This window comes from Marmota flaviventris, chromosome 11, assembly GCF_047511675.1.
Source record: "Marmota flaviventris isolate mMarFla1 chromosome 11, mMarFla1.hap1, whole genome shotgun sequence".
NCBI classification, from domain to species: Eukaryota; Metazoa; Chordata; class Mammalia; order Rodentia; family Sciuridae; genus Marmota; species Marmota flaviventris.
The window spans coordinates 102,349,465-102,377,415 of record NC_092508.1 but is presented as its reverse complement, the minus strand read 5'-3'; the positions used below and the strand labels follow the sequence as shown (position 1 = coordinate 102,377,415).

Here is a 27,951-nt window from a genome sequence, read left to right as displayed (position 1 = left end):
CACACATGCACTAGCCGACAGCCCGGCGAGCCGGCACCACCTCCAAGCTGCCCCCGCCTCCCGCAGGCTCACGTGCCCCCTAAGCCCCCTTCGCGGGCTGTTTCCGGCGATGCCTGTCTGAAGCGCCAGTCTGAAGCCCTGCCTATTCTCTCTTTCCCGGTCTTTGGAAGCACCCCTTAGCGCCGGGCACGTCGGGCGGCGCCTCAGGCAGCGCGGTGGACAGGCCGGCCTCCGGCGCGCCGCGGGCTTCGGAAGACCCCAGCGACGGCCGTGGCGTAGAGCCGGGTGGACGCGGCGGTAGCGGCGGGCGTAGCGGCGGGCGTTGCGACTGACTGCGCGGGTTGTCTGCAGGACTCGCTTCCCTGGCCGCCCTCGCCGTGCTGGCTGATTGTTGTGCGGCCGGCGCCATGTCTGTGAGCGAGATCTTCGTGGAGCTGCAGGGCTTTTTGGCTGCTGAGCAGGACATCCGAGAGGCGAGCCCCTCCCTCCTATCCCCTTTTCCTTTCCTTGCCTAGCTGGGCCACACAGCCCGGCCCTCCTGCGTCGCTCAGTCTCGGGCGGTGGGGACACCTCCGAGGGTGGGTTGCTTCCCCTTTAGTGTCAGGTTAGGGCACCTCCCTACCCCGGCCCTGGATTCCACTGCTCCCCTGATTCCGTGTTCCGGGTCTCAGCATCTCAGCATCACCTGCTTCATATGAGTGTCAGTTTTCCTCTTTTTCAGCATTTGTTTATGTCGAAGGCTTGGTTAGTGTCCGGGTCTCTGTCAACACGTTTTCTCTGTTGTTGGTGTCTTAAAAGCACATGTGACCCCACCTTTTAAAATATCTCCTATGACTTCTCTTCCCACGTAGAATAAAAATGCGGACTCGACTCTAATCTACAAGGTCTCTCTCCAATCTCATTTTACAGTTTCTCTTTCTCTATTATGTTCAAGTAATCTCCTTTTTGTTCCTCTAGCGATCGAAATAGTTTCATGCCTCAGGACTCTTGCATTTACTGTTTGCTTTTCTTGGAATTTGCTTCTTTCATCATATTCATCTTTTGACCTCGCAGCCTAATTGGTTCTCCCTTATGTTTTCTAGTAGCACGTTAACTTTTTAAAAATTTGTGTGATAGGGCTGGGGTTGTGGCTCAGCGGTAGAGCACTCGCCTAGCATGTGCGAGGCCCTGGGTTCTATCCTCAGCACCACATAAAAAAATAAATAAAATAGTGATTGTGTCCGACTACAACTAAAAAAATAAATATTAAAAAAATAAAAAAAAATGTGTGATAATTGTTATTTTAAATGTCGTTTTTCCTTTTGTTTGCTAAACTGCCAGAGGGTAGGGACCGTCTGCTTGGTTTCCCAGTATTTATACAGTTTCTAGTACATAAATATACTCAGATATTTGTAAAATATATGAAATAAAAATATCCAACCGGCCTATTGCATTCAATTCTTCATTGCATTCACATCTTTTAATTTTTATAGTGTCTTATGTGAAGAATGATGGATGGCTATTATATATATATTTTTTTCTTTTGGTGCTGGAGATTTAAACCCAGGGCTACTTTACCAATGAGTCACATCCCCAGTCCTTTTTATTTTAAGACAGGGTTTGCTAAGTTGCTTAGGGCCTCAGTAGGCTGGCTTTGAACTTAAGATCCTCCTGCCTTAACCTCCTAAGCCACTGGGTTTACAGGTGTGGGATGCCCAGGGTCTATTATTTTTTGAAGGCCACCTGAGGAATCTGACTTTTTAGTAATCTCCTGAACGTCTCACAGGGGAAATAAATGGAAAAGTCAGTATTCAAACCTGATTACTTACTAATTAGACAAATAAAAAAAATTTATTTTCAAAACAAAACAAAACAAAAAATAAACAAACCTGATTATTTTTTATACAGGTTCTATCTTTGTGAAGGATTTTGTATTTTAAATGCATATGACAGTGTGATAGATCAAATATAGTGTGTTTGGTATGAGTCTGTGATAGTGATTGTGCTGAGTTTATCTGATTTTGATTTTTAATTCTCTCTAGGAAATTCGTAAAGTTGTACAGAGTTTAGAACAAACAGCTCGAGAGATTTTAACTCTTCTGCAAGGGGTCCATCAGGGTGCTGGGTTTCAGGACAGTAAGTTTGTTTTGATTTTGAATATATGTGTCAAAATTATTATTAAAATTTTTAAATTTTAATTAGTTATACATGACAGTAGATTGCCTTTTGACACATCATACATAAATGGAGTATAACTTGTCATTCTTCTGGTTGTAAATGATATATGTATCAAAATTTTTGATTTCTTATTTAGTTAATTTCCATGCAGAATGCATACTTGGTCTGTCTCATTTTATTGTGAAAAATGTCCATTGTGCCTTCTGGTGAATAGAAATTGGAGCAGGTGTTTCGATTAGACTGTAGGTTTGTAATATTTTCTTGGTACCAGAGATTGAACTCAGAGGCACTTGACCACTGAGCCACATCCCCAGCCCTATTTTGTATTTTATTTAGAGATGGGGTCTCACTTAGTTGCTTAGTGCCTCAATTTTGATGAGGCTGGCTTTGAACTCACGATACTCCTGTCTCAGCCTCTGGAGGTGCTGGGATTGCAAGCATTGCAACTGTGCCTGGTCCAATGTGTTTCCTAATATATTCCCTTCACACAAGTTTTTGTTTATTTTTTAATTTGGTTAATTAGTAGGGGAACTAGTTATGAGTTTTAGAGCCAGATGGAAAAGCAGAGATATGTTTGTGAAAGTTTTAAAGAAGTTTAACTTTCAGGTAGACTGCATAGATTATTAAGCAAGAACTGTATTTGAAATTTGGTAAGTTTTTCACATTTGATTATCTTTTGTGATTAGTTCCAAAGAGGTGTTTGAAAGCTCGAGAACATTTTGGCACAGTAAAAACACATCTAACGTCTCTGAAGACCAAGTTCCCTGCTGAACAGTATTACAGGTTTGTTAAAAAAAAAAAAAAAAAAAAAAATTTGTTTTGTAATGTTAGGTAAAAAATACAGGCCAAAAATTATAGGTACTGAATGATTGCTTATGACCACTTAAAAATCTCTGTATATAGAGGAAACAACAAAAAGAATCATACTGATAGTAGTGGCGACTAGATTGATTTTCCTTTCTTCATTTTTGAAAAATTTCTTAAGAAATATGTCTTATTTTTCAGTGGAAAAGTAATTAGGAAAATATCTATTGTATGAAGGTCAAATTGAGAATATATTTTTGCTATATTCATGTTTCTTACAATCAGGTGAACTGTATTTATGCTATGAGTTCAGGTTGAATTAGATATATGAAGTTAAATTTTATCTCAAAACTTGAATTTTGCTGCCAAGGAACTTTTTTTTCTTTTGGGACTGGAATTGAACTTAGGGATGCTCCTCTACCATTGAGCTATACTCATGCCCACAGTCCTTTTTTTTTTTTTTAAAGAGAGAGAGAATTTTTAAATATTTATTTTTTAGTTATTGGCGGACACAACATCTTTGTTTGTATGTGGTGCTGAGGATCGAACCCGGGATGCACGCATGCCAGGCGAGCGCGCTACCGCTTGAGCCACATCCCCAGCCCTTTTTTAAAATTTTAATACAGAGTCTTGCTGAGTTGGTTAGGGCTCCTCTAAGTTGCTGAAGCTGACTTTGAACTTATGATCCTCTTGCTTTAGCATCTTGAGTTGTGGGACTACAGGCATGCACCACTGTGCTTGGCCCAGAGGGCATATTTAGTTAATATTTTATGCTATATCTTATTGAATCTACAACACCTTTATTCTTATATCTACTGTTATTTTATATACCAATAGGGAAGAAAAAGGTTGCTAGTCATGATTGTGAAATGTAGGTCATAAAATATATATCTAGGTATTGTAGATGTTAAACTGGGAAAAATTGCATCTGAGTGTTGATGAGATAAATAAGAGTCAAAAATTTCTACATTCTTCTTTTTTTAACTAAAAAAGTTATTTTTTTGAAACATGTAATTAATAAACGGTTGGGATGTATATGAGGGGTAAATAATGTAACTGCACAAAAAAATTCTTTATGGCAGGGCTTGGCAAACCATTAGTGGCCTACTGCCTCAAAGATAAGGATGGCTTTTATGTTTTAAAGGGTTGTTAAAAGAAAAACTCAAGAGTGTGTGACAGAAAGTGAAAGTGGCTCACAAGGTGTAAAATGTTCACTACCTGGCCCTTTACAGAAAAAGTTTGCTGACCCTTGCTGTAAGGTAATGACTGAAACTCACAGAGGTAGGACAGTAGGACTAGCAGGGTCCTTATATAAACCAATTACTCTTGAGGTCACACATAGGTTGCCTTTTGGCTGGGTTTGCCCTCAGAAAATTTTGTTTGACCTGCATTGTGTTGAGAAACTTTTTTTTTTTTTTTGCTTTTGGAGAACATTTTTAATTATAAATTCAGTTTTAAAAAGAGAAACATTTTTTGAATTTGTTGCAACATTTGAAAATCAGCAGGCTTGGAATTCATATTCAGAGGAATACGTAAAATTGCTATTTCTCTGTCAGGCTTTAGCTTAGTATCCGAGGTTTTTTTTCTGGGTGGGAAGGGGGGTTTCTATGTTTCCCAGTTTGGTTTTGATTATCCTGACTCAAATGATTTTTCTGCTTCTGTTTCCTGAGTGTTGGGATTACAAGTGTGCCATTGTGCCCAGCAGTAGCCTGAGTTTTTAAGTTCTCTATTTAGTGATTGGAAATGATAATTTTGTGAATTAGGATTTTCTTGATGCCCTATACTCAAAGTGTAGGAATAAATTAGATGGTGGCTGATATACAATTGCAGTTTTCATCGGTCTTCAGTTGCAATTTTTAATACTTTATATTCTGTGGTGCTGGGGATCAAACCCAGGTCTTTGTACACGCTAGGCAGCACTTTACCACTTAGCTACTTTCAATTTTTTTTTCTCAGAGCAGTATAGCTTTTTTTTTCTTGGTGCTAGGGATTGAACCTTGGGGCACTTAACCACTGTGCCACATCCCCAGTCCTTTTTATTTTTAATTTTGAGACAGGATCTCGCTAAGTTGCTGAGGCTGCCTTTGAACTTGTGATCCTCCTGCCTCAGCCTCCCGAGCTGCTGGGATTACAGGTGTGTGCCACTGCACGAGCAAAGCAGTATCACTTCTTAAGCACCCTTACCCTTGTCATGGATAATTTTTATTGTAAATTTTGTATTTATCAAAATTGGATCATGCTTCTCATTGATTAAACTTATAAGTAAATGCTATAAGTTTGAATTTAAAAAAGTTTTACTAAATTATTTAATATATCTGAACGTCCTATTGCTCTTACATGTTTTATATATTGGGTTTCACGAAATAAGATTGTAGTTGAAAATTTCTGAACATTTAGACATGCCTGCACTACACTGTCTTTCTGAAGATCCCTCACAACTTGAATGTGCTTACTTTTACACAGATTTCATGAGCACTGGAGGTTCGTGTTGCAGCGCTTGGTCTTCTTGGCAGCATTTGTTGTGTATTTGGAAACAGAAACACTAGTGACTCGGGAAGCAGTTACAGAAATTCTTGGCAGTAAGTGTCTTCATTAGGGGGATTTGCAGAGTCAGGCATGGTAGCTTAGTTTTTGGTGGGAGGAGCTGTTGCTTGTACTTTCTATTAAAACAAAGGAGAATTAAATAGGAAGCTCCTTTCTTGGAAACACAAAAACTGAAAATGCTATGTGGCTTACTCACTTATATCTGAGTAATCCTTTTTGTTTTTAAAATTTAATTTAGAAATATTTCAAGCCTATAGAACAATTTAAAGAGGAGTAAAATGAACATGTGTTTACAGTCCACTTAGATTCACCATTTTTTAAGCATTTTGCTGCATCTGCTTGGTTTTCCCACTGTGTGTGTGTGGAATCTTTTGGAAGTTGATTATAAATATCATGACTTCTCCATAAAGGCTTCATTTTCCATTTTTTTAACAAGAAGAATATTCTTTGACATAACTGGATACTATTCTTTTTTTTTTTTAGTATTTTTTAGTTGTCAGTGGACTTTTATTTTGTTTATATGAAGTGCTGAGAATTGAACCTAGTGCCTCACAAATGCTAGGCAAGAGCTCTACTACTCAGCTACAAATCCAGCCCCTGGATACTACTCTTGATGGTATTACTTTTTCAGAGAAGACTGGAAGGAAAAATTGAACTTTGTTTAAGAGCTTGAAAAATCCACAGTGAGGTCTAGTTACTACAGACGTAAACACCTGAAAAACATAAATTATTTGTCCTTTCTTCATTTACTTTGAAATGAATTTTATATGTATCATACGTTTACATGTATGTTTGTTTTTATTTTTAGGTGTAAGTTGCATTCATATAATGACCTTGTTTTTATTTTGATATGGTTTTTAGTTGAGCCAGATCGGGAAAAAGGATTTCACCTGGATGTAGAAGATTATCTCTCAGGAGTTTTAATTCTTGCTAGCGAACTGGTAAGAAGCTCAGTAATTTGCAGATTGCCTTTTTGATCTTTCTTGCTTTCCTCTCAGTTTTTAAAGTGGAAACAAAACTTAGAAAGTCTTAATTTTGTAAGCCATCTTATCCGTCATCAGGTAGTCATTGATTGTACTGTATGTGTTACAGATAATGAGGTTTTCTTATTTTTTTGTGGTTTTTCTGGGGGTGGAACCCAGAGCCTTGTGCATGCTAGTCAGTTGCTATACCATTGAACCATGCATCTACCCCTGCATTTTTACTAATATGAAGTTTCAAAAGATGCTAATCCCTATTCATTTAGAGTAGTGGCAAGTCATGTATTCCTAGTAACTGTGTTTTAATCAACTTTTGTGTTGCTGTGGCCATTGTATCTGACAAGAACAATATAGAAGAGGAAAAGTCTATCTTGGCTCATGGTTTCAGAGGTTCAGTCTGTGGTCAGCCAGCTCTATAGCTCTGGTCCCGAGGTGAGGCAGAGCATCATGGCAGGTAGGTGTTGGGGGAGGAAGTGGTTCAGGACATGGCATCTGGGTAACAGAGATATCCACTTGCCAGGGATAAAATATAAACCTCAAGTGTCTGCCTCCGTCACCCACTTCTCCAGCTACACCCTACTTGTCTATAGTTACCATCTGGTTAATCCATATTAGTGGATTAATCTACTGATTAGGTTACACCTCTCAGTCTAATCATTTCACCTTTGAATGTTCTTGCAACATCTCACATATGAGCTTTGGGGGACACCACAAATCCAAACCATAACTCTATATTAATTTATATAATCATTTTAGCAATTTACCTGTATAATTGTAAGAGGTATTCTTATACATGATCCCCCCAATCTCTCTTGGGAAATTATCCTGTAAGAAAAGTCTATAAAAGGAAAAAAGCTGTTAATAGCAGAGTTGAATACCGTGACAGAGACAGTGCAGCTTGTAGAGTTGAAAATATTTACTGTCTATCTCATTAAGAAAATTTGCCTGTCTTTGCTCCAAATGATAGGAGCCTAGGGCTGGTAATATTTTTCTTTGATCTTTGACTCTAGATTACTTTGGGGGGTTTCCAGGGACTGAGCCCAGGGGCACCTAACCACCGAGTCACATCCCCAGCCCTTCTTAGGTTTTTATTTTGAGATAAGGTCTTGCTAAGTTACTGAGGTTGGCTTTGAACTTGCAATCCTCCTGCCTCAGCCTCCCAAGTCGCTGGGATTATAGGTGTGCACCACCATGCTCAGCTTGATCCTAGATTCTTGTAGTTTCTAAGCTTCTTTCTTATATTCCAGAACTGTTGCTGTAATTATGGTAATTCACATCTTCATCCCCAATAGTGGTAGGAGGAAATAGGAAAAGGCATATCCCTCACTTTAAGGATATTGGTTTGAAGTTGTCCACATAGTTTCTGTGTAATATTCTAGTGCTGTGGGACTGGGAAGGGTAGTTCAGTGGTAGAGTGCTTGCCTAGTATGTGTAAGCCTGGGGTTCAATTCCTACTGCTGCAAACAAAACAAAAAAGAACATTATAGTGCCTTGTTATTAGGGAAGACAGAAATGGGGTATATGTGTGTGAGGTGAAAATTTGAGGAATTTCTCACTGAGGAAGATGGGGAGAAGGGATATTGGGGCAAACTAGCATGCTGTAGCACTTGACAGGCTTGTTGGAGACACAATACTTGAGTTCTGATACCTTGTCAATATCAGTGATTAGTGTGAGTTGCTTTAAGTCCATATGTGTTGGAAATACACTAAATGGGTACCCTAGGAAAACTGGGGAGGATTTTATGGAGAAGGAAAATCTTGAGTTGGGTCTTGAAATTAGTCTTATCTGTCCTTCAAGACCATGTTTCTTTTTTTTTTTTTTTTTTTTTTGGTGGTGCTGAGGATTGAACCCAGGGCCTTGTGCATGCGAGGCAAGCACCCTACCAACTGAGCTATGTCCCCAGCCCCCTAAGACCATGTTTCAATGACTGGATTTTAACTTCTTGTCCTATCTCTGTCTTACTGATTTTAGGTGACTGGAGTTGCAGCTCTGTAGTTGCACTCTAAGACTGGTCATTTGGCCTGGAAAACATAGGCAGTGCTGCTGAGAGTATTCTACCATTTCTTTCTGCTATATATTAGCTCATGAGTTATAAAGATGACACTTGCTTAACTTTACTGTACAATTGCACAATAGCCAGTTTAAGACATTAGTGAAATTATAGAAGACGTTGATGTTATTAAACCTGTATTTAGCAGAAATGGTCTCATTTCTCGCAGGTTTTTTTTTTGTTTTTTCTCAGAGAAGCTTCTGTTTTATCTGTGCTTAACCTATACCTTAAGCAGAGAACATCAGCATAGCTTTCTAGGCCTGAGGGTCCTCTAATTGTGAGCCACATGAAGTTGTACCAAGGAAGAACTACATTGTTACGTGCCCCTGTTTCTCTTTCCTTGTACAGTCTAGGCTGTCTGTCAACAGTGTGACTGCTGGAGACTACTCCCGGCCCCTGCACATCTCCACCTTTATCAATGAATTGGATTCTGGTTTCCGTCTTCTCAACCTGAAAAACGACTCCCTGAGGAAGCGCTACGATGGCTTGAAGTATGATGTGAAGAAAGTAGAGGAGGTGGTCTATGATCTCTCCATCCGGGGCTTCAATAAGGAGACAGCAGCGGCTTGTGTTGAAAAATAGGTGGCTCTCCCTGCTTCTGGCCTAGCTGACTTCAGCAGTTGCCAGGGATGGCTGAGCACATAGTGCCTCTTACCGTAGTTAGGATACCCAGTTGCTAAACACTGCGCTTTATTTTCTTAACCAGTTGTGTGGTGTGAGTATCAGAATTGAAACACTTTTTTGGGGATTAAAAAAAATAGCCTTTACATGGACAGATTTTTCTTTGTTGTTTCAGTAAATTTGCTCTGTAATTCGTTATATTTCAGTTCTGTCAAAAAGTGTAAATGTCAGTCTCTTGGTAAAGTCCTTTTCTTCCTTACCCTGACTGTGGATGTACTGATTGAGAATTCATTGTCTCGTTTGTGATTCTTCCAGAAGTGACTCGATATTTTCTATATCTAAGTTAGCCATCCATTTCCAGGTGTAGCCTGGATATAGTATAAAAATAGATAATTAAAAAGGATGGTTGGCAAGCAAGAACTTACTTTCTCTTCCTTATTTTAAGCCTGTGAGTAAATGAGGTGTTGAATTTTTTGCCAAGGGAATTAAAGCCCTGGGTTCTCTTTCACTGCCATTAGAATATAAAAGATTAAACTGCAAAGTCAAACTCAACAGATTATTTTGGAAGTTTTTGTATTAAGAGATTTAGTAACATTTCATCTTTTGGTTCTATCACTAGGGAAGTAGGCCTTCGTGTTTTAAAATACTTCTGCTTTCTGATGTTGCCTTAACATTCTGCTGTTGCAGCAATTAAAAATAGTTGTCACACACATCAACTTTATGTGATACATTCCTAAACTATGAAACCTCCTTCCTAGCAGCCAGGTAGGTCATTTGATCTGGAAGTGTGAAGCCACGTGCAAGAATTAGCAATACCCTGGCGAGTGTATCTTAGAGAAAAATGTTTTGTGTGGTCTGGAAGAAAGATGAAGCCTCAGCTTAAAAGGAAATATACATATATGTTTTTTCAAGTAAGAAATTTTAAGTTGGTGATGGCTATCCCAATAGATTTTAAATTTACAGTTTGGGGCAAGTCATAAATTTTGTGGATGCCCCAGTTTTCTCCCCATTTTCAGATGGTATTAAGAATGCTTACCAGTCAACTCTTAATATTGAATTGAAATTATTAAAATAGCGGCTTAAAAAAGGGGTGTAGCTCAGTGGTAGAGCACTCATCTAGCATGTGTGAGACCCTGGGTTTAGTTCCTAGCACAGCAAAAAAAAAAAAAAAAAGACCCAACATCAAAAAAGGTGACTTAATCCACAGCTGTTTGGCACCCTCTGAAAGGAAGTTGCTAATGTTTCCAGAATAATGTGAAGTATTTAGAAGTATTATCTTTTCTTGCCTAATCACCAATTTAGGCTTCCTGTTTGTACTTTGGAGATATCTGGTGTTTATCAGGCTGAATTAAAGGCTGACTCCAATCATGAGGAAGGATGTGGAAACTATGTGTGAGTTACTGTGCATTGTTGGATTTTAGAACAGTTTTCTTGACAGTTCTTTCTGCAGAGAGTTTGTAGAAAGAAAAGGATGTTAGATTCTTAAAAGTGCCTATGATGGTCACTTAGAATGTGTAGTAATATTACTGCCTGGATAAAAGTCTTTTTAGCTACATGACCAGATATAGAGTTTGATAATAATTTTTTCTTGCCTGTAAGTATTGATTCTTTTTTTTTTATTGGTTGTTCAAAACATTATAAAGCTCTTGACATATCATATTTCATACAGTAGATTCAAGTGGGTTATGAACTCCCATTTTTACCCCAAATACAGATTGCAGAATCACATCCGTTACACATCCACATTTTTACATAATGCCATATTAGTAAGTATTGATTCTACTGGAGAATATTTTAAAGTTTTTTTTCTAGAAGTTGTGGATTTCTTTCTCTCTCTCTCTCTCTCTTTTTTTTTTTTTTTTTGAGATAGTGTCTTCATGTTTCCCAGGCTGCTTTTGAACTCCTGGGCTCAAGTGATCATTCTGTCTCAGTCTCTCAAGTGGCTGGGACTACAGGCATGCACCACTTTATCTGGCTCTTGAATATCAGTTTTGATAAATACAGTTTAAGTGAAGAAGTATATTCTGGTTTTTTAATTCCATTTGAGAGTTGAGAAGAGTCATGTTTATAGTTATTCAGTCGTGTTTCTTGCTGGCTTGTAAAGCAATAAAAAACTTTTTGGTCTTTTTTGTAACTTAGTGTGTTACTTTGAGAACTTTTCTGAAGGGAAAAGAAATTCTGCATATTTTTTTGAGGCTGAAGAAGACAGGAATGATGAGTTGATGCTGCTGTATAAGGGTTATGCTAACCTAAAGACCCCAGCCACTCCCAGTGCTTTACTGTAAAGTTCAGGTAACATTTTTGTGATCTACTCTGGTAGGGGATTTACAAGTATTTGAGCTGAAGATGTTGAAAAACCTTGGCTGTGGTTTTAGTACACCAGATTTTTTTTTTTTCTTTTAACAGTACTAGAGATTAAACCCAGGGCCTTGTGCATGCTAAACGTGTTGTGTCACTGAGCTATATCCCAATCTCCCAGAATCACTTTTTCAATTTTAGAAAATCATATAGGTTAGAGAAAGTAGAGTTGAATTAGGGGGTGTTTTTATAGCTTTATTTATATGACAAAAAGAACCAGTTGTAAATATTTGGTGAGATTTGTCCTGTCTTAAATCATAATATGATTATTGTTTAAGGGAATTTAATAAAGAAGGAAAGCTTTGACAGTGTTTTGAGATCTTTCCTTATACAGGTGGCTGAAGACACCAGACAATATGCAGGTTGCTGTTGGCATACTTTCATAATTGTGTACTCAGAAGTTAACTTTCTTATTTCTAGATCAGGACTAAATTCTTTGTCCTCCTTTTCAAAGAGAGTATCATTGGCATTCCTGCACTGAAGTAAGACTGTTTCTAAACCTGAGGTAATTTTCTTAGCATTTACTGTAATAAGCACTAAATAAGAAAAAATAGACAATCTCCCCTCCCTAGACAATAGCAAACAATTCAGGTAAAATTGCCAGGGCTGGTTGGTTGAATGAGGATGGGCAAGGGAGAGGGTGGGGACTAGCATCCCTGCCAGGTCCCTTATTTGGGCGACTGAAGTGAATTTAGGTGTCATTAACTTAGGTGGGAGTGTAGGTCAGCAAGGCGGCTGAGCAACTGAAGCGTTTGCTTTTAGGTGTGCCTAATTTGTGGTGCTGTGTAGCAAACAGGCGTGTAGATCCAAAGTAGGTGTGCTCTCCCTGGAGAGCACGTGAAATGAGATGAATTATGAACTGGGGACAAAACTCTGGTTTTACAGCTTAGGCAGAGAAAGTAGAGAAAGAGGAGAGTGACTTTGTCACAGAAACTAGGAGAATAAAGGGTCTTGGAAGTTTTGGGGTGAGAGATTTGAAATACATAATTTTACAGCCCTAGAGCTCCATGACTACCTATCAGATCAGGCTAGGCTGTGCCCTAGTAACACCCCCTAAAACTCGGGTGGGGAACATGGTTTATTTTCTCCCTCCTGTTCCTGTGCATTGTTGGCCAGTTGCTCCACATTGACCTGGTGGAGGCTGACACAGAGTGCCCATTTGGAACACTGCTAGTTGTGGTGGGGGAGGGAGAGCTGTGGAGGCTCTGGTGTAAACATATGCTCTGGTTGGGAAGTGACATCACTTTCATAATTCATTGCTTAAAACTAGGCACATGGCCGTGCTGAACCACAAGAGGGCCAGAAAGTGAAATGATACCTTGTAGGATGAGGGTCAAAAAATGGAGATTCAGATTGACCAAATGTTGAAGGTGAGGAGAATGTTGAGCTCTATTTGTGAATTATAATAATAACAGTCTTGATTACAAACGTTAGTGAGTTTGGGAGGGAAAAAAGATGTCCTTGGACTACTCTTGCCTTGTGGATAAGGATAATGTGGGGATCTGTGTGGATCCTCTCTGTTACAAAGTTTCTTGAGAGATTTCTCTGGTGTGTGTGCATTTGTGTTGGGTTTGTATATGTGTGTTTTAAACCAACATTAGTGAACTCCACATGTTCCATAGTTTAGAGAAGAGGGTAACTTGCTATGAAGTGGAACAGCTATGATTCAAACCCATTTATTTACTTAGTGGTGCTGGGGATTGAACCCAGGGCCTTGTGCATGTGAGGCAAGCACTCTACCAACTGAGCTATAACCTCAGTCCCCAACTCATTTATTTATTTAAAGAGATGGGGGATGAGGATTTTTTTTGTTACCCAAGCTGGCCCCAAACTACTGGGCTCAAGCTGTCCTCCTGCCTCAGCCTCTGCAGCAGTGGAATTGTAGGCAGCCTGGCTTAGACTCAGTTATACACATTCACATAAATCATTCTTCCTTGACACATTTGTATGACATCACTCTGTAGCCTGACAAGGCAAAAATCAAACCTAAAAGTAGCTGTAAGCACATAGTATACATATGACTTTGGGCTAGGTGCAGTTTGTCATGAAAATTAGCATGAAAACAAGGGGGATTCTTGGTTCTCGTCCTCAACACATTGAGGTCCTGCTAGGGAGGGAATGCTGGGAACAGATATAAACAGATAAGAGTGCTACTATGACTTATTTTTAACAACTTTATTGAACTAAATTTTACATATAAAATTGACCCTTAGCAAGTGTATAATTCAGTGATTTAATATACCAAGTGTAGGAACCATCACCAAGTCCTTGACAACCATGGCTACATTTCTTTTCTATAAATTTGCCTTTTTTGGACATTTCATGTAAATGGAATCATAGTATATGATCTCATGTCTTGGAGGTGGGGGCGTACCAGGGATGGAACTCCGAGCCACATCCCCAGCCCTATTTTGTAATTTACTTAGAGACAGGGTCTCACTGAGTTGCCTAGCACCTTGCTGTTGCTGAGGCTGGCTTTGAACTCACCATCCTCCTGCCTCAGCCTCCTTGTGAGCCACTGGGATTATAGGCATGTGGCACCGCGCCCAGCAGATCTCATATCTTTTCACTTAGCATGATGTTTTTAAGGTTCATCCATGTCAGAATATGTTAGTAACTTGTCCCTTTTTATTGCTGAATAGTATTCTGTTATATGGATAATCTACCCCATAGTGTTGGGGATCAAATTCAGGGTTTCTTATATGCCGTGTAAATTCTACTGAGCTACACCCCCAGCTTGGATATTCCACATTTTATCTATATGTTCATCTGATGAGGAAGATAAGTTTCCACTTTTTGGTTGTTGTAAATGATGCTGGTCTCAACACTAGTGTACCAGTTGTTGGGAATGTTTGTTTTCATTTCTTTTGGGTGGATACCTATGATTAAAAAGGGTAATTTAATGTTTAGTTTTTCAAGAAGCTGCCATCTTGTTTCTGCAAGTAGCTGTACCATTTTGTATTCCCATGGGCAGTATGTGAGGATTCCCTTCTTAATTGAAATTCAAGACAATAATGGTTAGATGTCATAACAATAGTACTTAATTACTAAATAACTGAACACTGCTATAGGTATTTAGGAGGTATAGCATGAAAGAAGCTTAGATAAGCATGGAAGTAGGAGAAGGTCATTGTGGGTGGGCAGAATAATTGAAACGAGAGCAGAGACAACCTATTTATTGAGGATGGGGATGTCACTCATTTGAACAGAAGGGAAAATCTGGCAAGGCCAGATTGTTAGATTTAGAAAAGCCTGAATTGAGAGGTTAGAGAGTTTGCATTTTAAATGATGGGAATTGGAGGACAGTAGTTTTTTTTGAAATGCAAAGGGAGCAGCTTTGGAGTGAGACAGCTCTAGTTTTGAATCCTGTCTTTGTCATGTTATTGATGGGGACAGATTATAGATTGGGAGATTTAGGGGCAAGCTCTTGCTGTCTTTGTGTTTTAAGGGTCAGGTTGGGGAACTGGTAATGGGCATGATTGGGAAAGGTGTGTATGAAATACACTGCAGAGTAAAATTTGACCCAAGCAATTGACTAGTAGGGAGTAGGGAGTAGTCAGAGGTGCCCAGTCTTTTCAAAGAACAAATTTGAGAAAGTTGGAGCTAGCTTCTAGGAGAAGAGAAGTTCAGTTTTACAAGTGTTGAGTTTACTGGGATGATGAGACCTTACACAGTTGGCTGTACTCCTAAAAGTACTAGGATTTTAGTTGCCTTGAGACTAGAGAGCGTTATAGTTAAAGCTTCGTCCCAGGGTTTCATAAACTGACTTCCAGACCACTCACGTATAATTGAATCAAGCCTTTATTGAAACACACTAATGGCGGATGACTAGAACATAAAGATGTTCTCCTGATCAGCCCAATTGCAAGGCGCTCCTTACAAGCCTGAAAACCGCAAAAGGGATGTTCGGGGGTCTAGCCAATGCAAGCAAGCCAGGTTACAGAAGCGGTAGAGTGCAGTCAAGCAGCAGGAAGCCTAACCAATCACAATTAGCCCAATCACTCCAGTTACAGAAACAGAGCCCCGTTACCCGTAGTTACAGAAACAATGCCCCATTAGGTAGTTCCGTTCTTAAAGGTTTCTATAGCAAAAGGAAAAGAACATCTTGCCTCAGTCATGACCCTTCTGCTTGGCATAGTTGTTTTACAGGATGAAGTCATAAAACAAAATGGAGTCACATTTGTTTCTACTATCACAAGAGGAGGGAGTCCTTTAGGTAGAGTGGACAGTTGAGCTTGTGACCACAGAGGAGGGAGGTATGTGAGAGAAGTGGAGAGGTGTTCACTAGTAATCACTTCAGGGAGACCCTGGATGTGATGGAAGACATTGAGGAAAGGATGGGAGGGGACTCAAAGGCTTGTGTCCAGGTTTGCCCAAGCAGGAGCTGGGCTGGGAGCTGGAGCCTCACGCAACATACGCACTAGGAAGATTTTACTGACTGTACTTACTATAAGTTTTTTTTACCCCATTTGGGTATTGGGGGTTGATCCCAGGGGTGCTTTATCACTGAGACAAATCCCCAACCTTTTTTATTTTTTCTTTTGAGTTAGGGCCTTGTTAAGTTGTTGAGGCTGCCTGCAAACTTAGAGTTCTCCTGCCTCAGCTTCCCAAATCACCAGGATCATGGGCATGCGCCATCCTGCCTGGCACTATAAGTTTTGATTGAAGGAAAATAAACCTGTGAAAACAGGTGACATCCCCAAATAAGAAAGTTGAGCTTGTTAAAAAAAAAAAGTCAAAGAAAGCAATTTCTTTACTCTAACCCTTACACCAGTTACTCATACTCATCTGGTGTCATTTAATATTAATTTACATTTATCCACAGCCATCTGCTCTGCCTAGAGTTCCACATTCACCCGTGGCAGCTGTGTGTTTCCATGACAGAATGCTGGCCTCACTGTCTGGACACACCAGCTGGACCTGCCAGCCAGACCAGTTCACAAGTTGGAAAAGATTCCCCTTCAGCTTCGTCTGCCACGTCTCTGCCATCAGACCTCCCACTGACGAATCCCTTGCTCATTCTGATAATTTGAAGCCAGGGGATTTTTCACCGTTGAGAAGAAGTACAAAGGCAGGGTGGTTTTGCTTTCTGGGGAAGAGTTCAATATTGTTATAATCATCTAAGGGCTTGGTTTGGGAACATAGTCCATGGATTGTGCCCTTTTGCTTAATAAACTATTATACCAAGAACCAATTCAACTGAGAGACTCTGTCACTCTCTGTTGAAAGTTAGTAACCCTTCAGTATTTAAAAGCTTTACTTTTCAGTATCCAGTTAACTTTCAGATCAGCAGGGTAAGACCCAGGTTCTCTTATTTCAATTGCCCAGAAGAGTTTGGCCCTCAGGGTTCCCAGGAGAGCTGTGGAGTGGACCCCCTAAGGAAACAGCAGGAGTCCTGCCCAGGAGGGTTGTGTGGCCCAGGGAGCCCTTCCATGTCTTATGTTCAGTCATACCCCTCCAAGGACAGGATGTGGTTTTATATTTTAAAAAACTGGCCTAATGGGCCCCTGGGTTCTTGGCTGCCTGGCCTGCCTGGGTCCTCAAGCAGCCTTAACTTTTCCTTCAGCTGAACACAGTCTGAGAATACCTTCAGTGCGGGAAAACAAGAAAACAGGGTTTGTATGAGCTTTTCTGAGCTGACTTCAGAAAGAGAACTTTGATTTTAATTCTTATTTTTAAAATACACTTTGGAAGGAAGGGAAGGAACAGTTGATATTGCTTGGTATCTATCAAAGATATAGTAAGGGTTGTAGAGACACTTTTTGGAGGATATTTAAGTGTGCACACCATTGTTTCACAATGGAATTTGTTCCTCTCACTTTTTGTAGTACTGAGGATTGAACCCAAGGGTGCTCTACCACTTGGCCACATCTCCAGCCCTTTTATTTATTTATTTTTAATTTTGTGACAAGGTCTTGCTATGTTGCCCAGGCTGTTCTTGAACTTGGGATCCTCCTGCCTTAGCCTCTTGCATAAGCTGGGATTACAGGTGTGAGCATAATGGTTTATTAAAGCCTTCTTAACATTCATCACACTATCTGACTTTGAAAACTGTGGTGTGACCCATTCTGCTTGACTCCTCAGGGATTGAGATCCAGGCAAATGGGGGTGAAGTTGCTCCCAGAAGTTTTATTTTCTTCTCAACCATCCTGTCCCCTCCTCTTTGCCATTGTCCATTCACATGCTGATCAACTTGTTCTCTAGATTTGAATTTTGATTTTACCACTTGATTACCTCAATGTCAGGGGTTCAAAACTGATCATGTCTGCTTTGGAAAACAGTAGTCAGTCCTCAAAGTGTCAGAGTTGCCATGTGACAGCCATTCTGCTCCTAGACTTGTGAAAAATGAAAACCTACAACTATAATAGCATCATTCACAATAGCTGAAGAGTGGAAACAACCCAAATGTCCATCAACTAAGGAATGAATAGATAAAATGTTTGGCAATAAAAAAGGATGCTGTACTGTATTGCCACATGCTACAACAATGATCTTTGAAAACATTAAGAAAAGTCAATCACAAAAGACCACAGCCTCTTACATAATACTATAATTTTAGTGGGCTGCTGTCTAGGTAGGAAAAAGAATCAGGAGAGACTGAAAGGACCCTGTACCTGTAGGAAAGGTAGGTGGCATATTTAGATCATATGTGATCATTTCAGTGTTCAGTTTGAGGCTGACCATGGTGCTGCACTGGAGGCATTGGAAAAGGGGTCACTTGTATGTATTGGAGAGAGAATTAGAGGAATTGGGGTGAGGTGTGGCGTGCAGCTCTCTGTCTGCATTAGGTCACATAGCTTGGAGGTATCTTTGCTCCTGATAGTAAGGGAACTGATGGAGAAAATCCACATAAATTCTGTAATGCAAAGGTTATTGATATCTGGACACATTGGATGACCTTTCTCTGTATTTTCTGCAGAATGGGTATCTAATAACTCCACGATTAGTAAGAGCCTTTAGTTGCAAGAATTTCCAACCATAAATGAGTTGGGAAGATGTGGAGCAGCTTGCAGACATTAAGGGAAAGCTTATAGACTGCAATTTAAAAAATTGTGACTGGGCTGGGGATGTGACTTCATGGTACAGTGCTCACCTAGGCATGTACAAAGCCTTAGGTTTGATCCCAGCACCATAAAAAAGAAAAAAGTGTGGCTAACTATGCATGCATAAAATTAACCATTTTAACCATTTTTTATTGTCATTGTTTTACAATTTCTCCAATTGAAATTGTGTACCTATTAGTCACCTCCTCCTTCCTTCCTCCAGGCCAGTTGACTTTCTGTCTGTGCATTAGACTACTCCAGGTGCGCACTACACATAAATTGCACGATACAGTGTATTGTGCCTAGCTTATTTCATTGAGCATATATCTTCCCGGCTCATGGATGTTGTAGCACATGTCAAAATGATCTTTCTTTTTGAGGCTAAGTAAAATTTATTGTGTGCATGCCTCATGGTGTTTGTTCATTTGTTGGTGGACCTTTGAGTTGTTTCTACCTTTTGGCTAATTGATCTATACTTTTGATAGGGCATATTAATCATAGGGTAATGATTTTCACAGACATCTTAAATATGCAAAAAAGTAATTTAATTTTTCTATAACCGATCCTGATTTTTATCTTCAATCTCTTCTCTATGTTAGAAGCAAATAATTCCAATTAAGTTTTCCTTAGTGACTTCAGGATGTTCTCAAGTGATTTTGGATGAGAATCTTGAGTTAGAATCTCAGTTCTGTGCCAGGCATTGTGGGGGGAGAAAAAGAGGAGAGGGGGTAGTGTGTGTGGTCTGAAGTCATGCTCTGCCTTGGCTGACAGCCTTAGAAGTGTCTGTTTGCATTTTCCTCATTCTATCTTAGCATCCACAAGCCTTCTGCTTTCCCTAGCCTATGAATATGGCCCATACTGTCCTTGCTGTGGCTTCCCCATTGCAAGACCAGCTCTCTGTACTGGCTTTTACACCCTACTGGGGATATGAGGAAATTTGGCTTATACCCTTCATGGGGCCTGAGGGAACTTGTTGGGCTGCCTTTGTATAGAACTGTTTCTGTGATGTAATGGTAAGGCCACTCCCTGGGAGTCTTGACAGGGATCAGGGTGAAATTCCTCTCTTCTCCATCAATCTCTGATTGTGTTGGGGTTTGTCATTCTCCTTCTTTAGAGATGACCTTGGGGGTGTTTATGAGCAGCAACTGTCACCTGCTTCTAACAGCCCTGAATTTTCTCCAACTCTTTTCCAATCCTCATGCTAGAATGTTTCTATCTCTTTTCTTCAGTAGAGTGGAAAACTGGCTAGGGAAGCATTTCTCCAAGCCCCAGGTTTATACCAAGAAATTAGAAGCTGGACTCCAGGAAGGGGCTTCTTTGGAATCTCAAATTTTCTGCAGTGAGCAGCTGTGTCTGAGGCCTGGAGGCTGGGCTGACACAGTCTATGCACCACTGCGCCATCTCCATCTTCTTGGAGGATGCCCTGGAAGTACATTAAAGGACTCCCTTGGTGACAAGAGTTAAGCTTTTACTAACAAAGGGAAACTATGATTTCCTCAAATGCTCTCCATCTTATTACTAAGTTATTCTCAGATAATTCCATTTGGGTGTGCCACTGATTGCCTGTCAGAGGTCTGACTGATAACAATAATCCACCTAGGGGCTGGGGGTATAGCTCAGTTGGTAGAGTGCTTCTTGCACAAGCCCAAGCCCCTAGGTTAAATCCCCAGCACAAAACAAAAACAAAACAATAATCCACCTAGTTTGACAACAATACCGCAACCCACTGACTCCTTTGGGAGAGACTTTACCAAAGCAAAACATAGGAGTTGTTCCCAGTAAGAGGGATGCTTCTGGTTAAGATAGCCAGATGTTGTCTATGTGCGCAAAGTACAGATGTTCTTCAAACATTCGCTTGTTCTCTTAGCCCTCATATCAGGTCCAGGTGAAAGAATAGGTATGTATTCCCTGGCAGTAGAATGGGAGGAGATTGTTCACTTCTTGCTATTGTTTTTAGAAAAAAAATCCTCTATCCTCACAGATTTTGAAAGCAGTAAAATGTCATTAGTAAATTGAAAAAAAATAGTGATATAAAAATTGATTTTTACCTACCCAGAAGAAACTTAAAATATTGTTTTATATCCTTACAATTTTCTCTGTAGAATCTTATTGAAACTGAACAAAATTTCCAGTTTTCCATAATAATAGTGTGATGAATATCTTGGTAAATAATCTTGATTAAGTTATTCCCCCGATAGATTTCTGCAAGTCATATTTTTGGATTAAGGCTGTATTATCTCAGGCTGCCTTAACAGTATACCTTAGATTGGATGACATAAATAATAGAAACAGTTTTGGAGGTTGGGAAGTTCAAGACTGAGATGCTGACTGGTTTGGTTACAGGTGAGGGCTCTCTTCCTGGTTTGCAGATGGCCTTCTTTTCACTGTGTGTCTTCACATATTGGACAGAACGCTGGTGTTTCCCTTTCCTCTTCTATAAGGGCACCAACTCTATTAGAGAACAGTCCCACCCTTATAACGTCATTAAACCTTTACTTATTTATTTTTTTTTTTAGTACCGGGGATTAAATCCTGGGGTAGTCTCCCGCTGAGGTACATCCCCAACTATTCTTAAATTTTATTTTGAGACAGGATCTTGCTAAATTTCCTAAGCTGATCTTAAACTCGTGATACTCCTGCCTCAGCTTCCTGAGTTGTTGGTATTACAGGTATGTACCACCTTGCCTGGCCTCATTTAACCTTTAAAAACTTCCTGTTTTGGTTTAGATATGAGATGTCCTGTAAAAGCTCATGAGTGAGAAAATGCAAGTATTTTTAGCAGTGAAATGATTAGACATGAGAAGTATAACCTAATATCAGTGAATTAATACACTGATGATTAACTGGGTGGTAATCATAGGCAGGTAGGGTGTGGCTGGAGGAAGTAGGTTACTGGGGGGTGTGACTTTAGGTTTTATACTTTGTCCTTGGAAAGCAGAGCTCTCTCTGCTTCCTGGTTGCCAAGTCCTGAGCTGTTTTCCTTTGCCACACTCTTCTGCCATGTGTTCTGTTTCACTTTAGGCCCAGAACTATGGAATTAACCTCTGAAACTGTGAGCCAAAATGAACTTTTCCTCCTTGAAGTTGTTCTTGTCAGATATTTTGGTCACAGCAATGCAAAAGCTGCCTAGAACACCTCCTCGTAGGCCCTGTCTCCCAAAACAGTCACAGTGGAGGTTAGGGCTTCAATGTATGAGTCTTGGTGGGACACAAGTCAGTTCATAAAAAGTCTATAAAAGGCATATATTTTTAATTTTTAAAATTTGTTTTAATTAGTTGTACATGATAGTGCATTTATGTATTTTGATACAGATGGGGTATGATTTCTCATTCTTCTGATGGTACATGTTGTAGAATCACATCGGTCATACAGTCATATATATATGTTGTAGGGACAAACGAGGCAAGGCACCGAAGATAGCAAGAAACAGTTTTATTTGGCTGCAGCCAGGTTCAGAGAGTACAGCCTTTGCTGTAATCAATTAATCCCCCTGAACCCCGAGTTCAGAGAGTTTCAGAGTTTTACACCCAGCGTGTAAGGGGATGGGCTCAGAAGTTCACAGTCTGCAGACGTTTACACAAAAACAGCTTTTTCCTTCACTGTTCTGGGCATGTTAACTCTTCAAGGACAACACCTGAGAAGGGGGAGCTTCATCTCCCCTTTCTTTCCTCCCCCTGCCAGCTGTTACCATGGGCCCATTTGTAACTTATCTTAAAAATGTAGACATCTCTGTGAAGCCCAGCTCAAGGCCAGTTTGCACATTTCTTCAAAGTACTATACTGGATATGTTTGTGAAAAACTAGTAAGGGGGTGTCCAGCACCTGAAGTGCTGGTATCTTCTCAGCCAGTGGCCAAGTAAACAGGGTGACATGAAAATAGGAAGTTTATCTACAATGGACTCTTTTGCTGACAATCTTAAAATCAGCCATGGTGAAGAGGGCTTTTCTGTGGAGAAAGGGGGTACCACTTCATATATATATATATATATATATATATAGTAATAATGTCTGCTTCATTCTACTATCCTTCCTATCCCCATATCCCCTCCCCTCCCTTCCCTTCACTCCCCTCTACCTAATCTAAGGTAACTATATTCTTACCTAGTGCCGCCCACTTATTGTCAATTAGTATCCACATGTCAGAGAGAACATTTGGCCTTCGTTTTTTTGAGATTGGCTTATTTTGCTTAGCATGATATTCTCCAACTCCATCCATTTACCAGCAAATGCCTTAATTTCATTCTTCTTTAATGTATATACCACATTTTCTTTATCCATTCATCTATTGAAGGATACTTAGGTTGGTTCCATAGTTTACCTGTAGTGAATGGAGCTGCTATAAACATTGATGTGGCTATGACATTGTAGCATGCTGATTTTAAGTCCTAAAAGGCATATTTTAAACAGAGTTTGGATATATAATCTCAAAAGTTATACCAGTTTATGTTACCACCATCTGTACTTGAAAGTGGCTGTCTCAATGCACTCTCACTAACATAGCTTATGAGTTGAAAAGTTAACTTACTTTCACTAGTCTTTTTATTATTTTATTGTTTATCTTTTCCTTAATACTATCATCTAAAAATATCCACTGTTAATATTCTATGGTTCTAAATTTCACAAAAAAATGTTATCGTAGTCAACATGCTCTTTGTAACTTGCTATTTTTAAATTTAGAAATATATTGTGAATCTCAGTATTATTATATTTTTTTTGTTTCAACTTAACTATTTAAAAATTTTCACTAGTTAAAAAATTATGTCAGTAGTAACTGTTCTTTATAAAACTTATGACTTCACCTCTTGATGTGGCACACTTCTAAAAAAAACCATGTGGGACAAGAGTACTGTTGGATCCCTCTTCAGAAAATGCCATCTGCCCTGGCTTCCCTCCATGCAGGGATTCTGGAAACTTATCTCTGGTCTTGTTATAAGTTATGGGTTCTAGTTGGGTAGGAGGCTCATGTACCAGCATGGCTCCTCGCCTGTGCTGTGTGGCTTTTCCTTCCCTGCTCTGTGCTGTCCCCTGAGGAGGACAGCTGGGCTGTCCCTCTGTGTGGACTGCCAACCCCAAGGAGAAGGAGCTAGCTGGAGGAACCCCAAGCTGCCTGGCTGGCTGGATGTGGTTCCTGTCACGTGGCCTTCCTGGGGACTAGTTCCCAGTGTGGCACATTGCTGGCTTGTGAGTCTGAATATCTAGCAGCATCTAAAAGACCACAGGAGAGGGCTGCACCCTGAAATAGAGGGTGCCTAGTTTCTACTGGGTTATGTTTGTGTTAGAGCTCCTCCGTGGACACAGCTAGGACACAAATACTTTTAAAAATAGAACAGTGGGCTGGGGATGTGGCTCAAGCGGTAGCACGCTGGCCTGGCATGTGCAGGGGCGCCGGGTTCCATCCTCAGCACCACATAAAAAAATAAAATAAAGATGTTGTATCCAAAAATAACTATTAAAAAATTCTCTCCCTCCCCCTCTCCCTCCCCCTCTCTCTCCCTCTCTCTCTCTCTAAAAAAAAAACAGTAATTCATGAATTTGTTTTGATATTTCCAAATCAGTTTACAGATCACAGGGTTTTACATATTTGACTTTTATACCTTTATCTATTTTCTCTTACCCTGTGCTTTGTGGTTTTGCTGTAATTTCTTTTCTTTTTTGGCCATGGGGATAGAACCCAGGGCTTTGCTCTGTCAAGGCAAATGCTTTACCACTGAGCTACATCTCAGCTGCCACAAGTTTTATAGCCTTATCCTACTATCTCTCTCTCTCTCCATCTCTCTCATCTGTAATGATTTTAAATATTGATTTCAATGATGATGTTAACATTAAGTCCATTGAGTGTGGTTTAAAGTTTCTTTATGATTCTTTTTTGTCCTGATGTATGCATTTGATTAAGAATATACAATTAAATCACTGGGTTTCTATTTTTTTGGATAGCAGCTTCACAGAGTTATAATTCTCATACCATACAATTACTCTATTTAAAGTGTTTAATTAAATGATTTTTAGTATATTTAGAATTTTCAGTCATCATCACAATTAATTTTAGAACATTTATATCACATCAAACAGAAACCTCATACCTCTTACTATTGCCCCCTAGATCCCTAGCCCTAGGCAATTCCTGATCTATTTTTGTGTGTGGGTGTATGCATATGTATTTATGCACATTTATATTTGTTCTGGAAATTTAATATAAATAGAATCATACAGTGATTTTTTTGTGGCTGGTAGCTTTCACTTAGTATAATACTTTCAAGGTTAGTCCATTGTGACATGTATCAATAATTCATTCCTTTTTGTGGCTGAATAATACTTCATCATATACTGGTACACCTGAATATCCTACATGTATTTATCTATCAAATGATAGATATTTGAGCTGCTTTTACCTTTTGGAGATTGTGAATAATATTTCCATGAACCTTTGTGTGTAGATTTTTATGTGGACATATATTTCATTTCCCTTGTGTATATACCTAGGAGTGGAATTGCTGGGTCAGACTCTGTGTTTCACTTTTTGAGGAACTATCAGACATTTTTTCAAAGGGGCTGCACCGTTGTACATTCCTACCTGTGAAGTGTGAGGGCTTCTGATTCTTCATATCCTTTCCAACACTTGTTATTACCTAACTTTTTGATTGTAACCATAATAATGTAAAGTGATATGTCATTGTGGTCTCGGTTTGCATTTCCTTGATGACTGATCATGTTGAATATTCACATACCTTCTTGGAGAGATGTCTATTCAGATCCTTTTAAAAATTGGATGTCTCTTTATTGCAGAGTTTTTTTTTTTTTTTTAAACCGGGGATTGAACCCAGGGGTGCTTAACCACTGAACCATATCTCTAGCCCTTTTTATATTTTATTTAGAGACAGAGTCTTGCTAACTTGCTTAGGGCCTTGCTAAGTTGCTGAGGTGATCTTCCTGCCTCAGCCTTTGGAGCAATTGGGATTTCAGGCATGTGCCACTGTGCTATTGTTAAATTTTAAGAGTTCTTTTTTTTTTTTTTTTAAATATAATTTAAGTACAAATCCCAAACTAGATACATGATTTGCGAATATTTTCTCCTATTCTGTGGGCTTTCTTTTCACTTTCTTGATTTTCTTTTCCTTTGGTTGCTTGAGCTTTCATTGCCGCAGTCTGGCTGGGCACAATCAGGAGCCACTTGTCAAAAGAAACTAACTTTATTTTTAGAACCACACACCAAACAAAACAGCTCCTCAGGAAAAATCCTCAGAGCCTCAACTGCCACCACCGGCTTTTTACAAGCCTCTCTCTCCCCCCCACAAGCTTCTTTCCCCCTCCCACAATCCTCCTGCTCTTGAGGCCGATTGGCTGGGTCACGTGGGCAGAGCCAAAAAGTCCCCCAATGAGCAGCTCCGTGGTCTGAAAGGGCAGGGAAACAGTCCAATGAGCATCACCGCAGAGGAGCCAATCAGCTAGATGTTGCTGGGGCCGAGGAGCCAATCAGCTAGATGTTGCTGGGGCCGAGGAGCCAATCAGCTAGATGTTGCTGGGGCCGCTGTGAGCCAATCATCAGCCGGCAGCTGGATTGCTGGCAGCTGGAAGTTTGCTGGGGCCCCTTCGGCTGTGGCTCTCAACATCTCCCCCTCTCTGTTTAAACAACAAGCATGTGGCTTAGGGACCATGCCTGTTAGGCAGTCCAATTCAACATATGGTCCTTACCCGTCATCGGATGAACTGACCTCTAGGCGTCAGCCTCCTGTCTTAGGTTGGTACCACTGCAATTGGATCATACCCGTCACTGACTACCGGTCCAGCATACAGCTATACTTGTGGATAGGCCTTTGCACCAGTGGGGGGGTGAGGTTCTTTGCCTCACCTCTGTTGGCCCCCAAATTTTAGACCATCACTAGTAGAGGAGGATGCAAAATGCCATGACATTAAGCCAATTGAGGGCTCCTTTGAAAAATTGTACCACCGGTGACATCATCAGCAAAAATACCCCAACACTACCACAAGTCGCTGCACCAACAGATAGTTCAAAATGCATACAGGTGAGCTCACAATGTGTCCAGGCAAGTTCTGCAAGCAGTTCAGTGATGGCTATTGTAGAAGCTGTAGATTGGTTTTATCTTTGACTTCACCAGCACTGGGATGAAGATAGGAATTCTGGCAATAATGGCTAAAGAAAAAATTATGTAACATTACAGAAGGCACTAAAAGAAAACAATTTTCTTAACAATTTACATTATCTTTAAGAGAATTATTAAATATAATGAAAAGGAAAGGTGAAAGTAAACAAACAGATCTGTTAACCTTCTTTTTTGTTTACATATTAAAACAATCCTCAACAGTTGTTTACCCAATTTAAATTAAACCATATAAATCACGTGAAAAAAAAAAATATTTGGATCCATATTATCATGAGCGCTCATCATATATGATATATGGACATACGTACATATAACACAAAACACAAGTGTGCACACATAATATAATACATACAACACATAACATTATAGTAAAGGCCTTATAACTTTTTACAGGTGAAATCTCCATTGCAATGTTTAAAAACTCTATAGTCAAAAAATAGAACTGATCAGCAAAACATTAACCTAGGTCTGTATGAGCTCAAAAAACAAAATAGAACTTCATGATATGGCAAAGGGCAATAATAAAATAGATATTGAAAAAAGCATCCTGGTTCTGTTGCAGATGTAAGAATAGCCAAACTGGAGTTTTGGATATCAGTTGTTATGGATTTGAGCCAAATCATCTTCTTTTTGGTCTGTAGAAATCGCTTTAGTTAATCTTTCTGGAATCCAAATCGGCTGCTGTTCTCCCTGTGGAAACACATAAACAGACCCCCGACTCCAGACAATCACTGGGTCAGGACCTTGGTTAATCTCTCTGGAATCCAAATCGGCTGCTGTTCTCCCTGTGGAAACACACAAACAGACCCCCAACTCCAGACAATTACTGGGTCAGGACCTTTCCATTGTCCTGTTAGAATATCCTTCCAATCCTCCTGCTTGATTTTCTTTTCCTTTGGTTGCTTGAGCTTTCATCTCTCTCTCTTTTTTTGTGGTATCACGTCTATTTTTGAAAATATAAAAACATAAAAAAATAAAAGTGTTCCTCCTATTCTTATTCAAAATATAGACTACTATTCACCTTTTGTGTACTTTGCTCCTTTATTCTTTTTTTTGTGGTACTGGGGTTTGAACCCAGGGCCTTGTGCATATGAGGCAAGCACTCTACCAACTGAGCTCTATTTCCAGCCCGGATCCCTTTTTCTTAACATTCTTAAGATTATACCATTCAGATTATCCTCATTTCTTTCTGCAGCTGAATAGTACTCCATTGCATGCTTGGAGTACTCCAATCCTATACTTGTTTGAACCAATTTCTCACTGATGAATATTTG

At 39.8% G+C, this 27,951-nt stretch overlaps 1 protein-coding gene across 5 annotated transcripts in view; it reads left to right on the top strand.

Moving 5' to 3' along the window:
- Positions 1 to 244: 244 nt before the first annotated feature.
- Positions 245 to 27,951, top strand: part of Tsn (translin) — a 180,072-nt gene continuing 152,365 nt past the window's right edge. Inside the window, exons 1-8 of one of the 5 annotated variants that reach the window (XR_011709139.1) lie at positions 248 to 473; positions 2,022 to 2,115; positions 2,844 to 2,940; positions 5,425 to 5,540; positions 6,367 to 6,446; positions 8,885 to 9,027; positions 16,066 to 16,170; positions 16,341 to 16,428. Coding sequence is in view for 4 of the 5 variants with exons in the window: in XM_027936828.2 (XP_027792629.1) it covers positions 408 to 473; positions 2,022 to 2,115; positions 2,844 to 2,940; positions 5,425 to 5,540; positions 6,367 to 6,446; positions 8,885 to 9,027; positions 16,341 to 16,548 (804 nt within the window). In the remaining variant the exon portion in view is untranslated. Of the gene's footprint in view, positions 474 to 2,021; positions 2,116 to 2,843; positions 2,941 to 5,424; positions 5,541 to 6,366; positions 6,447 to 8,884; positions 11,292 to 11,935; positions 12,012 to 16,065; positions 16,171 to 16,340; positions 16,716 to 27,951 lie in introns of those variants that run through there. The other 4 variants (XM_027936828.2, XM_027936830.2, XM_071619268.1 and 1 more) reach the window with 4 other exon arrangements.